Source organism: Carcharodon carcharias, chromosome 26 (assembly GCF_017639515.1).
Source record: "Carcharodon carcharias isolate sCarCar2 chromosome 26, sCarCar2.pri, whole genome shotgun sequence".
Lineage (NCBI taxonomy): Eukaryota > Metazoa > Chordata > Chondrichthyes > Lamniformes > Lamnidae > Carcharodon > Carcharodon carcharias.
Window position 1 is genome coordinate 31,954,216 of NC_054492.1, and position 14,687 is coordinate 31,968,902.

The 14,687-nt window shown below is 43.1% G+C and overlaps 1 protein-coding gene across 3 annotated transcripts in view; it reads left to right on the top strand.

Annotated features, from left to right (window-relative positions):
• Nucleotides 1-14,687, top strand: part of ctc1 (CTS telomere maintenance complex component 1) — an 82,841-nt gene that overhangs the window by 27,682 nt on the left and 40,472 nt on the right. For all 3 annotated transcript variants that reach the window (XR_005941427.1, XR_005941428.1, XM_041174846.1), the window contains exons 11-12: nucleotides 5,261-5,396; nucleotides 8,621-8,735. Coding sequence is in view for 1 of the 3 variants with exons in the window: in XM_041174846.1 (XP_041030780.1) it covers nucleotides 5,261-5,396; nucleotides 8,621-8,735 (251 nt within the window). In the remaining 2 variants the exon portion in view is untranslated. The remainder of the gene's footprint in view (nucleotides 1-5,260; nucleotides 5,397-8,620; nucleotides 8,736-14,687) is intronic.

A 14,687-nucleotide genomic window follows, 5' to 3' on the forward strand; every position in this document is an offset into this window, starting at 1 on the left:
CTTTTTGTGTACAGGATAAAACATGGCAATTTTCCCCATCCTTTATTTATTCAAGGTATGTGGGTTTCACTGGCTAGGCCAAAATTTACTACCCATTCGTAATTGTCCTCGAGAAGGTGGTGGTGAGCTGGCTTCTTGAACTGTTGCAGTCCATGTGGTGCAGATGTACCCACAGTACTGTTAGGAAGAAAGTTCCAGGATTTTGACCCAGCGACAGTGAAGGAACAGCAATATATTTCCAAGTCAGGATGGTGAGTGACTTGGAGGGGGACCTTCCAGGTGGTAGTGTTTCCATGTATCTGCTGCCCTTGTGATTCTAGATGGAAGTGGTTGTGGGTTTGGAATGTACTGTCTAAGGAGGCCTGGTGAGTTCCTGCAGTGCATCTTGTGGATGGTACACACTGCTGCTACTGTGCATCGGTGGTGGAGGGAGTGAATGTTTGTGGATGGGGTGACAATCAAGTGGACTGCTTTGTCCTGGATTGTGTCATGCATCTTGAGTGTTGTTGGAGCTGCACTCATCCAGGCAAGTGGAGAGTATTCCATCACACTCCTGACTTGTGCCTTGCAGATGGTGGACAGGCTTTGGGGAATCAGGGGGCAAGTTCCTTGCCACAGGATTCCTAGCCTCTGACCTGCTTTTGTAGCCACAGTATTTATATAGTTAGTCCAGTTCAGTTTCTGGTCAATGGTAATCCCACAAGATGTTGATAGTGGGAGATTCAGCGATAGTAATGCCAATGAATGTCAAGTCCAATGGTTAGATTCTCCGTTGTTGGAGACGGTCATTGCCTGACACTTGTGTGGCGTGAATGTTACTTGCAACTTGTCAGCTGTAGCCTGGATATTGTCCAGGTCTTGGTGCATTTAGACATGGACTGCTTCAGTATCTGAGGAGTCGCAAATGCTGCTGAACATTGTGCAATCATCAGTGAACATCCCCACTTCTGACCTTTTTAGATCATAAGACCATAGGAGCAGAAATTAGGCCATTCAGCCCATCGAGTCTGCTCCACCATTCAATCATGGCTGATATTGGAGGGAAGGTCGTTGATGAAGCAGCTGAAGATGGTTGGGCCTAGGACACTACCCTGAAGAACTTCTGTAGTGATGTCCTGGAGCTGAGATGACTGACCTCCAACCACCACAACCATCTTCCTTTGTGCTATGTAAGATTCCAAGCAGCAGAGAGTTCTCCCTGATTCCCATTGACTCCAGTTTTGCTAGGGCTTCTTGATGCCACACTCGGTCAAATGTGACCTCGATGTCAAAGGCAGTCACTCTCACTTCACCTCGGGAGTTAAGCTCTTTTGTCCATGTTTGAACCAAGGCTGTAATGAGGCCAGGAGCTGAGTGGCCCTGGTGGAACCCAAACTGAGCATTGGTGAGCAGGGTGTTGCTAAGCAAATGCTGCTTGATAGCACTGTTGATAACGTCTTCCATCGCTTTACTGATGGTCGAGAGTAGACTGATGGGACGGTAATTGTCCACGTTGGATTTGTCCTGCTTTTTGTGTACAGGACATACCTGGGCAATTTTCCACATAGCTGGGTAGATGCCAATGTTGTAGCTGTACTGGAACAACTTGGTCAGGAGTGCGGCAAGTTCTGGAGCAGAAGTCTTCAGTACTATTGCCAGAATATTGTCAGAGCCCATAGCCTTTGTAGTATCCAGTGCTTTCAGCCGTTTCTTGATATCACGTGGAGTGAATCGAACTGGCTGAAGACTGGCATCTGTGATGCTGGGGACATCTGGAGGAGTCCGAGATGGATCATCCACTCGGCATTTTTGGCTGAAGATTGTAGCAAGTGCTTCAGCCTTATCTTTTGCACTGATGTGCTGGGCTCCTCCTTCATTGAGGATAGGGATATTTGTGGAGCCTCCTCCTCCAGTGAGTTGTTTAATTGTCCATCACCATTCCCAGCTGGATGTGGCAGGACTGCAGAGCCTAGATCTGATCCGCTGGTTGTGGAAACACTTAGCTCTGCCTATCACTTGCTGCTTATGCTGTTTGGCACATAAGTAATCCTGTGTTGTAGTTTCACCAGGTTGACACCTCACTGTTAGGTATGCCTGGTGCTGCTCCTGACATGCCTTCCTGAACTCTTCATTGCAGGGTAGATGTCAATGTTGTATCTGTATGGGAGCAGCTTGGCTGATGGCACAGCTAATTGTGGACCACAAGTTTTCAGTACGATTGCCGGAAGTCCCCAGCATTAGTGATGCCAGCCTTCGGCCAATTCGATTCACTCCACGTGATATCAAGAAATGGCTGAAGGCACTGGATAGTACAAAGTCTATGTGCCCTGACAGCATTCTGGCCATAGCACTGAAAACATGTGCTCCAGAACTAGCTGTGCCCTTAGCCAAGTACAAGGAAGATGGTTGTAGTGTTGGAGGTCAATCGCCTCAGTTAAAGGACACCACTGCAGGAGTTCCTCAGGATAGTGTCCTTGGCCTAATCATCTTCAGCTGCTTCATCAATGACCTTCCTTCCATCATAAGATCAGAAGTGGAATATTCACTGATGATTGCACAGTGTTCAGCACATTCACGACAACTCTGATATTGAAGCAGTCCATATCCAAATGCAGCAAGACCTGGACAGTATCCAGGCTTGGGCTGACAAATGGCAAGTAACATTTACGCCACACAAGCGCCAGACAATGACCATCTACAACAAGAGAATCCAACCATCACCCCTTGACATTCAATGGCATTATCATCGCTGAATTCCCCACTATCAACATTTGACCAGAAACTGAACTGGACTAACCATACAAATACTGTGGCTACAAGAGCAAGTCAGAGGCTAGGAATCCTGCAGTGAGTAACTCACTACTTTACTCCCCAAAGCCTGTTGACCACCTACAAGGCACAAGTCTGGTGTGTAATGAAATACTCTGTACTTGCCCAGGATGAGTGCAGCACCAGCAACTCTCAAGAAGATTGACACCATCCAGGACAAAGCAGCCCACTTGATTGGTACCCTATCAACAAACATTCACTCCCTCCATCACCAATGCTCAGTAACAGCAGTGTGTACCATCTGCAAGATGCACTTCAGGAACTCACCAAGCCTCCATAGACAGCACCTTCCAAACGCATGACCACTACCATCTAAAAGGACAAGGGCAGCAGACATGTGGGAACACGACCACCTGGTAATTCCCCTCCAAGGCACTCACCATCCTGAAACAGAACTATATATCGGTTCCTTCACTGTCGTTGAGTCCAAGTCCTGGAACTCCCTCCCTAACAGGACTGTGGGTGTGTCTACACCACATGGACTGCAGTGGTTCAAGAAGACAGCTCATGATCACCTTCTACAGGGCAATTAGGGATGGGCAATAAATGCTGACTGAGCCAGCGACACCCACATCCCATGAACGAATAAAAACATTTGTTAGGAATCTGGAGTTAGAACCAGGAATTGCACAGAGATCTGTTAGCATCTCTAAATAGAACAGACAGGTTGAGATTTTGAGTAGAACTGAAACTTGGGAACATTACTCCTGTTTTATTTCCGATTTCCAATATTTTCTTTCAGTTTAGTTTAATCCCATGGATGTCTGGAGTGCATTTTAGTTCCAGCTCAAACCCCATTCTCTGTTTAGCTCACCATTAGGGTGTTAGATGTTATTCCAGGTGATGCAGTCTAGTGTTCTACAACTCAAAATACTCTATCTAGATGTGGAAGGGCCAAAATTGTAATTTTTCAGCCATGCAGTTCCTCAGTTTGAGGCAAAATATTACAATTTCACAGGGCCATTGCCATGATATGTTGTTGAAATCCTAGTAGAATAAATGGCTCCAGTGTAGCAGGCTGAAATCTCAGAAACCCACCTCGCTAAAATTCAAGTGGGAACATTGAAAATGAAAAAAAATACTTTGATATTCCTTGACTCAGCAATACTTTGCAGCGATAACTTCCCACTCCTCCCCCACTGTTTGACCATCTGGCTCAACTACACTAATTAGATTAATCTTCTCTTACTTGGTGTTACTGGTGCATAGATGTTCTTGTGGGACACCCAGTAGCAAGCTGACATTGGTCCCTTCTAAAAATTCTGTTGGTAACATAGCTTTCAAAATCAGACCTTCCCTGTTAATCAGGTTATCTTACTCAAGGAGTGCTTCTTTATCCAGGGAATGTTAACTACTCTTCATTTAAAAAGGAGTAGTAACATCCCTTTTTACTACTTCAAAGGAAAGTAGGTCAGAATAGAATTGACTTGTGCACATTCCACCATCTCAAGGTCAAGTATAATTTTCAATTAATCCTTGTGGAATGACGAATGCTCAACTTTCTAGTGTTTACATTGTTACGACCGAGAAGGGAGGTGTGCAATGTCTGTCTCTAGTCCCATTACTCCACATGTCACGACAAAAATTTAAATAATGTTTCCAGCTAGCTATACGGCCAAATATATGCTTTACCTGTTAATCTCAGAATGACCACTGAATGACCAGGTTTCTTCAATAAACACCAAAATTATTAGTTTATTATAAAACCAGTCTTGTCAGGTAGAAAGGCAAAGCTTATTAACATACACCATGCAATATGAAAGTATAATAATTACACTTTCTAAATACTCTAACACTCTCTCTCACACACACACACACCCACACACACACACACACACAGAACCCCCCCGCCAAAAAATAAGAGGAATTCTGTCCAAAAGTCAATGGCCTAATGGAAAAGTATAGATGGTGGTGACCTTGAAATGGCGTCCGAGTTATACGGTTGGTCTCTTAAGCTCTGTTTTGCAAAACAATTGATGACTCTGGCACTGCTTTTCAGGTGGACTCATGAACACTTACAGATACTCAATTCCAGCATGTAGATCAATTTCGGAGAGATTTTATTAATTTCCAGCTCTGGGCTGGCTCTGGACTGTAAGGAGCTGTGGTCTTCTTTACACAAGCAGTTGATCCTCCTTTTTCTCCAAAGCAACATCAAAATAAGCTTTTAAACAGTTTTCCAGGCATGGTTTTTCCCAAAGCCATAAACCACCATGTAATCCCTTTTTGTAACAGTCCACCTGAGTCAAGAGGTTTCTAGCTTCTTTAAAACTGCTTCATTACCTTTTCTTTATAAGATGTTGCTTTTCCAGGAATAGCAGCAGAGTCCTCGCTTTAGCCTTTTATGGGACTGTCTTTTAGCAAACACAAATTCTTCTAGAATGTTCTTAGTCCTTGAAGATGAATCACTTTCTGTGATCAAAGTGTTCATGACAACTTCATTTGTTTCCAGATACTGAGTGGCGTCTTCCTGGCAAATTCTAGAACAGGTTCTTTGCAGCTTCTAGATACATCGGGTGCACTGGACTGTATTGTGCAGAACCCCAATGAAATGAATCAAATTGCTTTTAGTGACACCTCGTATATAGGTAAGAACTTAGACAACTACAGTGACGGGTTATTTAACAATAAATGTTACTTTGACATTAAATTTAAAGAAATGAAGAATAAATAAATCTGCACATTTTAATTGAATGTTCAAAGAGAAGTGAAGGAAGAAAGAAAAATAACTATTCATGAGCTGGAGTAGAAATTTTCAGCCAAATATAATTACCTCCTTCAAGATATCAGGAGTTTACAAACAGCTACAGTTTTCTTGATATGCCTATTCAGATCATTGCTCCACAGGGGACACTTGAACAGTGGTGGTAAAGAGACAAGCTAGATTATACAGAGCTTCAGTTTACCATCACGTTCATGCTAAGATAAAAGCAAAAAACTGCGGATGCTGGAAATTCAAAACAAAAGCAGAAACAGAAATACCTGGAAAAACTCAGCAGGTCTGGCAGCATCGGTGGAGGAGAGCACAGTTGACATTTCGAGTCCTCATGACCCTTCAACAGAACTAAGTAAAAATAGGAAAGGGGTGAAATATAAGCTGGTTTAAAAGGGGGGGGTGGTTGTTTGGACAAGCAGCCAGTAATAGGTGGAGATAACCAAAAGATGTCACAGACAGAAGGACAAAGAGGTGTTGAAGGTGGTGAAATTATCTAAAGGAATGTGCTAATTAAGGGTAGAAAGCAGGACAGACAAGGTACAGATAGCTCTAGTGGGGCTGGGGGAATACTAAAAGGTAGAGATAAACAATGGGTGGAAATACATTTAAAAATAATGGAAGTAGGTGGGAAAAGAAAAATCTATATAAATTATTGGAAAAAACAAAAAGGAGGGGGAAGAAACGGAAAGGGGGTGGGGATGGGGAGAGAGTTCAAGATCTAAAATTGTTGAACTCAGTATTCAGTCTGGAAGGCTGTGAAGTGCCTAGTCGGAAGATGAGGTGCTGTTCCTCCAGTTTGCATTGAGCTTCACTGGAACAATGCAGCAAGCCAAGGAAAGACATGTGGGCATGAGAGCAAGGTGGAGTGTTGAAATGGCAAGCGACAGGGAGGTCTGGGTAATGCTTGCGGACAGACCGAAGGTGTTCTGCAAAGCGGTCACCCAGTCTGCGTTTGGCCTCTCCAATGTAGAGGAAACCGCATTGGGAGCAACGAATGCAGTGGACTAAGTTGAAGGAAGTGCAAGTGAAATGCTGCTTCACTGGAAAGGAGAGTTTGGGCCCTTGGACGGTGAGGAGAGGGGAAGTAAAGGGGCAGGTATTGCATCTTCTGCGGTTGCATGGGAACGTGCCGTGGGAGGGCGTTGAGGAGTAGGGGGTGATGGAGGAGTGGACCAGGGTGTCACGGAGGGAACGATCCCGATGGAATGCTGCCGGGGGGGTGAACTGAAGATGTGTTTGGTGGCATCATGCTGGAGATGGCGGAGGGTGATCCTTTGAATGCAGAGGCTGGTGGGATGATAAGTGAGGACAAGGGGGACCCTATCATGTTCCTGGGAGGGAGGAGAAGGCGTGAGGGCGGATGCACGGGAGATGGGCCAGACACGGTTGAGGGCCCTGTCAACCACTGTGGGTGGAAAACCTCGGTTAAGGAAGAAGGAGGACATGTCACAGGAACTGTTTTTTAAAGTGGCATCATCAGAACAGATGCGATGGAGGCGAAGGAACTGAAAGAATGGGATGGAGTCCTTGCAGGAAGCGGGGTGTGAGGAGCTGTAGTCGAGGTAGCTGTGGGAGTGGGTAGGCTTGTAATGGATATTGGTGGACAGTCTAACACCAGATATTGAGACAGAGAGGTCAAGGAAGGGAAGGAAAGTGTCAGAGATGCACCATGTGAAAATGGTGGAGAGGTGGAGACTGGAAGCAAAGTTAATAAATTTTTCCATGTCCCGACGAGAGCATGAAGCAGCACCAAAGTAATCATCGATGTACCGGGGAAAGAGTTGTGGGAGGAGGCCAGAGTAGGACTGGAACAAAGAATGTTCCACATACCCCATAAAGAGACAGGCATAGCTGGGGCCCATTCAGGTACCCATAGTCACACCTTTTATTTGGAGGAAGTGAGAGGAGTTAAAGGAGAAATTGTTCAGTGTGAGAACAAGTTCAGCCAGACGGAGGAGAGTAGTGGTGGATGGGGATTGTTCGGGCCTCTGTTCGAGGAAGAAGCGGAGAGCCATCAGATCATCCCAGTGGGGGATGGAGGTGTAGAGGGATTGGACATCCATGGTGAAGAGGAGGCGATTGGGGCCAGGGAACTGGAAATTGTTGATGTGACGTAAGGTGTCCGAGGAATCACGGATGTAGGTGGGAAGGGACTGGACAAGGGGAGAGAGAAGGGAGTCAAGATAGTGAGAAATGAGTTCCATGGGGCAGGAACAGGCTGACACGATCGGTCTGCCGGGACAGTCCTGTTTGTGGATTTTGGGTAGGAGGTAGAAGCGGGCCGTCCGAGGTTGGGCGACTATCAGGTTGGAAGCTGTGGAAGGAAGATCTCCAGAGGAGATGAGGTCAGTGACAGTCCTGGAAACAATGGCTTGATGTTCAGTGGTGGGGTCATGGTCCAGGGAGAGGTAAGAGGAAGTGTCTGCGAGTTGACGCTCAGCCTCCGTGAGGTGGAGGTCAGTGCGCCAGGCAACAACAGCACCACCCTTGTCAGCGGTTTTGATGACAATGTTAGGTTGGACCTGAGAGAACGGAGTGCAGTAATTTCAGAGAGAGACAGGTTAGAATGGGTGAGAGGAGCAGAGAAATTGAGACTACTAATGTCACGCCGACAGTTCTCAATGAAAAGATCAAGAGAAGGTAAGAATCCAGAGGGAGGGGTCCAGGTGGAGGGAGAATATTGGAGGTGGGTAAAAGGATCCATTGAACGGGGAGAGGACCCCTGCCCAAAGAAGTGAGCATGGAGATGTGCTAAGGAACGCAAGCTCCAACAATTCATCGACACCAACACCCATCCAGGACCCTCCACTGATCTATTCGTACATGTACAATAAAATAAGTACAAGAAATGTGCACGATATAACATAAATTGAAAATATACATGAAATAATTGTACAAATATATGAAACTATAGCAAATCTGTCAACATTTAAGGAAAAATGCAGCTGCCAATTTCATCAATATGATCACTTCTTTCCCATCCTCCAAGTTACTGTTGGATTACCTGTGCATTTTCAGTGTTTTCTCTATTGATTTCCTGCATTACCTGTCTCCTTAATCTATCTGGAAATAGAATTTATTTTTTTTCTATTTCAGGTTGTTTGGTGCAGCTGCAGAAATACCAACTGGTTATAGAACGATTTATATCTAGTGAGTTCCCATCCTCTAAACACCTTGATGATCCTAGATTTATCAAAGAGAAACACACAAGGTTAGTGTGCTGTGAAGTGCTTTCGATGAGTTCAGAAAGTTAATGTCAATTTTTTAAGCTCTTAATTTACTTAGGTGTGATTTTGCGTTCCCAGTGTCTGTGTGAATACTAGGCTATAGCAGCAAGAATATAAGTGGACTGAGAATAGGCAAAACCTGTCAAGAAGCCTGTGGTCATGAAGTTTGAAATTTACCCAAGATTGGTGATTGATCGATATTATTATTTAGAGATTTCATGATTTGTGGAATTCAAATAGAGGTTTGTGAGTATTGAAATAAGTTAACTGTAAAGCATCCATCCATCTGTCTGCCCTCCATCCCTCCCTGTCCTCTCCTCTCCCTCCTCCTCCTCCCTCTCCTCCCCTTTCCTTCAACAAAGAACCCATTCATCAAGTTCTGCTTCATGTACGTATAAGATTATCAATCAGTGAAATAAAAAGTGCTTAATGAAGCCACACTACGCTTGTAATTCCGCTCTAACTATCAGAGTTCTGCTGCCAAATACGTAAGGAAGATGGTAATTAATCAGTTTCTAAAAACCAGTGCGTTCAAAATAAATATGTTGTTGAAATTGTCTTAGCACATTCATATGTTGCTGGCTTTTTTGCCCAACAGTGGCCATGGCCTCTAGCAGTGTGACTGCATCCTTTGACAAGGAAGGCAGACTGTGAGCATCTTTCACCCTGCCGCTGTTACTCATGCTACTCTTCTGGAAGCGTCAGTTTTTGATTTAAATATGAGAAGTATATTAGGAAACCTGCTATTCTAAAAGCAGTTCCATAAAGATTATACAGTGGTAGATGTAAAATATCTCAACTATTGAAGGATGCATATATCCCAATAGCACTTCTCCATCTTTCATTGTAATACGTCCAAATTCCCAATAACCCTCTGACACTGTAAATATCGAGTAAGTCCTCTGTTTTATTTCATCTTTATTCATTTAGAACCATACTCTTGAAATGATATCTGCCACTATATATGTCCTGATAATCACCATTTAAGAAATTGTGGATTTGAATTCATATATTTGTGTGGTTGGTTTCAATTCATATTTAAAGTTGAAATCGCAGGGAAAAAACAAACTTGCTTTTTATTATGTGACTCAAACATCTAATTGTGGAAGTACCTATCTAGGCGAGTGGAGGAGTCAACCAAACTCCTGCTGTGAGCCCCTTGTAGATGATGGAGAGGTGTTGAGGGCTCAGGTGTGAGCCATTCAGCAGTGTGCCCGTCATCTGTCCTGATCTAGTAGCCATGATACAAATATTGCTAATCCAGTTCAGCCTCTGGTTAATTGTAGGTCTTGGAATGGTCATTACCTGCCATTGGTTGGCCTGGGTGTTATCTGAATCCTGTTGTAGGCTGGTGTGAACTTCATTATTGGAGGAGTTGTGATTAGAACCGAATGCAATGGAATTTTCAACAGTTTTCTTGGCCTAATCAGCAGAAGGTTTGATGGAATAGCTTGAGATAGTTGATCTGAGCATATTTTCTTTGAGAGAGAGAATAGCTAAAAGCTTAATCTCTGCCCTTCATCCAGCTTTGTGTGCTGAGCATCAGCTTCAGGAACTGCCAAACAAACTACTACCTGAAATACAGGAACCATCCCTTTTGTGTAGGAGCTGTGGCAATATATTGTCTGCTTACTTAGGTCTCCTGAAGTGGTTAGTAAATTAAGCCAATCCAGTTTAAGACATAGGAGCAGAAGTAGGCCATTCGGCCCATCGAGTCTGCTCTGCCATTCAATGAGATCCTGGCTGATCTACTAATCCGCAACTCCACTTTCCTGCCTTTTCCCCATAAACCCTTGATTCCCTTTCTGATTAAAAATCTGTCTATCTCAGTCTTGAAAATACTTAATGACCCAGCCTCTACAGCCCTCTGAGGCAAAGAATCCCACAGATTAACAACTTCCTGAGAGAAGAAATTCCTCATCTCTGTCTTAAATGGGCGACCCCTGACTCTAATGGCCCTCTGGTCCTAGACTCTCCCACAAGGGGAAACAGCCTTTCAGCATCTACCCTGTCAAGACCCCTAAGAATCTTATATGTTTCAATAAGGTCACCTCTCATTCTTCTAAACTCCAATGAGTACAGACCCAACCTACTCAACCTCTCCTCATACAAAATCCCTCCACACCTGGGATCAACTGAGTGAACCTTCTCTGGACTGCCTCCAATGCTAGTACATCTTTCCTTAGATAAGGGAACCAAAACTGTTCACCATACTCTAGGTGTGATCTAACTAGTGCCTTGTATAGTTTTAGCAAGACTTCCCTATTCTTATACTCCATTCCCTTTGGAATGAAGGCCAACATTCCATTTGCCTCCCTACTACCTGCTGAACTTGTATGCTAGCTTTTTGGGATTCATGCATAAGGACCCCCAAATCCCTCTGTGCTGCAGCTTTCTTCAGCCTTTCTCCATTTAAGTAATATTCAGCCCCTCTATTCTTCCTGCCAAAGTACATAATCTCACATTTTCCTGCATTATATTCCATCTGCCAAATTTTTGCCCACTCACTTAACCTGTCTATATCCCTCTGTAGACACTTTGTGTCATCCTCATCACTTGCCTTCCCACCCATTTTTGTGTCATCCACAAACTTGGCGATAGCACATTCATTTCTCTCATCCAAGTCATTAATATATATTGTAAATAATTGCAGCCCCAGCACTCATCCCTGTGGCACTCCACTGGTTACAGGTTGCCATCCTGAAAATTCCCTCCCCCTCCATATCCCAACTTGCTGTCGTCTTTTAGTTAGCCAATCCTCTATCCGTGCTAATGTACTACTCCCAGCACCATAGGCTCTTATCTTATTAAGTAACCTTATCTGTGGTACCTTATCGAACATCTTTTGGAAATCCAAATATATTACATCGACTGGTTTCCCTTTATCTATCCTGCTTGTTGAATTTTAATAAATTTGTCAGACATGATTTCCCCTTCATGCAGCCATGCTGACTTTACTTGATTATGTTATTCATTTCTAAATGCTCTGCTATTACATCCTTTATAATTCACTCTAACATTTTCCGATGACGGATGTTAAGCTAACTGGCCTATAGTTACCTGTTTTTTGTCTCCCTCCCTTTTTGACTAAGTATGTTACATTGGTAGTTTTCCAGTCCTTTGGGAATTTTCCAGAATCTAAGGATTCTTGGACGATTACTACCAATGCAACCACCATCTCTGCAGCTATTTCCTTTAATATCCTAGGATGCAACCCATCAGGTCCAGGTGACTTATCGGACTTAGACCCATTAGTTTCCCTAGTGCTTTTTCTGTAGTGATAGTTATTGTATTTATTTCCTCCACCACCCCCGCGCCCCCACCCCAACCCAACTTTTGCCCCATGATTATTTAGTGTTTTTGGAATGCTACTAGTGTCTTCTATGGTGATGATGATGCAAAGTATTTATTAAACTCCTCTGCCATTTCCTGGTTCCCCACTATTATTTCCCCAGCCTCATTCTCTTCCTTTTTATATATTTAAAGAGGCTCTTATACTGTTTGCTTTTACATTACTTGTTAGTTTATCTTCAAAAGTTTGTTTTCTCCATCTTCATTTTTTTTTGGTCATTTTCTGTTTTTAAAACTTTCTCAATCCTCTGGCTTACCACTTATCTTTGCCACATTGTATTTTTTTCTTTCACTTTGATACTATCCTTAACTTCCTTGGTTAACCATGGTTGGTTTATCTCCTTCCTAGAATCTTTCTTCCTCACTGGGATATATCTTTGTTGTGAGTCATGAACTATTTTCTTAAATGTTTGCCATTGTTTATCAACTGTCTTTTCTGCTGAACTCCTTTCCCAGTCCAGTCCAGCCAACTCTGTCCTCATTCCTTTGTAATTACCCTTATTTAAGCTCAGCACAGTTGTTTCTGAACTAAGTTTCTCATTCTCAAACTGAATGCTAAATTCTACCATGTTATGGTCACTATTTCCTAGGGGATCTTATACTCTGAGATCATTTATTAAACCTGCCTTATTACACATTGCCAGATCCAAAATAGACTGATCCTTGGTTGGATCCACAACATATTGTTCTAGGAAACTGTCCTAAATACACTCTTAAGAATTCTTGCTCTTATGAATTCTCTGCCAATTTGATTTTCCTAATCTACATGAAGATTAAAGTCACCCATAATTAATATACTGCCATTTATACTTGCCCTCATTATCTCCTACAGCATAGCTACTGTTAGGGGGCCTCTAGACTACTCCCACTTCTGTCGTCTTCTCCTTGTTATTTCTTACCTCCACCCATAGGGATTCCACATCTTCTGATCCAACCTTATTTATTGCTATTGTACTTATCCCACCTCGTACTAACAAAGCTACCCCACCACCCTTTCCTTCCTGCCCGTCCTTTCAAAAAGTCACACGTCCCTGAATATTTAGTTCCCAGTTTTAAACTCCTTGCAACCATGCCTCCGTATTGGCTATAAAATCATACCCATTAACCTCTATTTGTGCCGTTAATTCATTTATTTGTTCCGAATACCACGTGCATTTCAGTAAAAAGCCATTAATTTTGTTTTTTTACCATGTTTTCCCCCTTTGACCCTATTTGCTGTTTTTTATGTTTGTACACTCTGACCCTTCCTGTCACAGTCTGGGTATCATTACCTAAATAGCTGCCCTGCAATGTTGTCATATCTTTTTGCTTTGTAAGCCTACGTAGGTTTTAAGGAGTATCTAAGTTCTCAGAACATTGCAGGGCTGGAGGAAGTTGCGGAGAAAGGGAGTGTGATTCGATTGGAGGGATTTGAATACGAGGATGTGAATTTTAAAATCGATGCCTTGGTGACTCTGAAGCCAATGTAGGCCAGCAAGCACAGGAACTGTGTGTGAATGGGACTTGATTAGGATATGGACAGTAGAGTTTTGTGTAATTAGTGCAGAGAAAGTTCACCTAATTGATTCTGGGGATGAAGAAGTTATCTTATTAGGAATGGTTGGACAGGTTGGGCCTGTATCCATTGGAGTTTAGAAGAATAAAAGGTGATCTTATTAAATCATAGAAGGTCCTGAGGGAACTTGACAGGGTGGATGCTGAAATGATAAATGCCCTTATGGGGCATAGATTACAAAATAAGCGGCTCTCATTTAAGACTGAAATGAGGAGAAATTTCTTCTCTGAGAGGGTTGTTAGTCTGTGGAATTGTTTTCCCCAGAGAGCAGTGGGGGCAGGGTCGTTGCTTATTTTTTAAGGCTGAGTTTGATAGATTCTTCACTGACAAGGGAGCTAAAGCGTATGGGGGGTAAACAGGAAAGTAGAGGCCACAATATGATCAGCCATGATCTTATCAAATGGCAGAGCAGGCACTAGGGGCTGAATGGCCTTCTCCTGCTCCTAATTTGGATATTCATTTGATCTTTTATTTATGAGCAGTGGAAGATGTATGGTTGGTCAAAGGAGCATTGGTATAGTTGAATCTGGAGATAAGAAAAGAAGAGATGATGGTTTCACCTCAAGCTGAACGTTATTATGGGGGTGGAAGTAGGTGTTTTTTTGTAATGGAAAGTACATGGTATCTGAATCTTAGCTTGCTGTTATGCCCAATGAAGGCATATCCTATTCATAACTTCAAACATGGACTGTGTTCCTGTGGAAGCTTTAATAGCTGTCTTTTATATTTTAAAATGGACACCCATAAGGTGCTAAGATGGCTACCAAGGGGTTAGGTGACCTTTGTTTATTTGACACAGACCATATCCAGCTTCCCGAAAGTTCTAATTGAATAACTCTGGGTGGGGGCCTCACCCTTTGAATGGACAGATCCATACAGCACCCCTCTGTGGAATTGACAGTTGTCATCGTTCATTGTTTACTCTATATCTCCAAGTTTGCAATTTAACAAAAGACAGCTGATGAGGCCAGTTATTCATAAGCTAAGTGTGAAAGACCACCATACATTTATTGTATGGTAATGGCTTTGG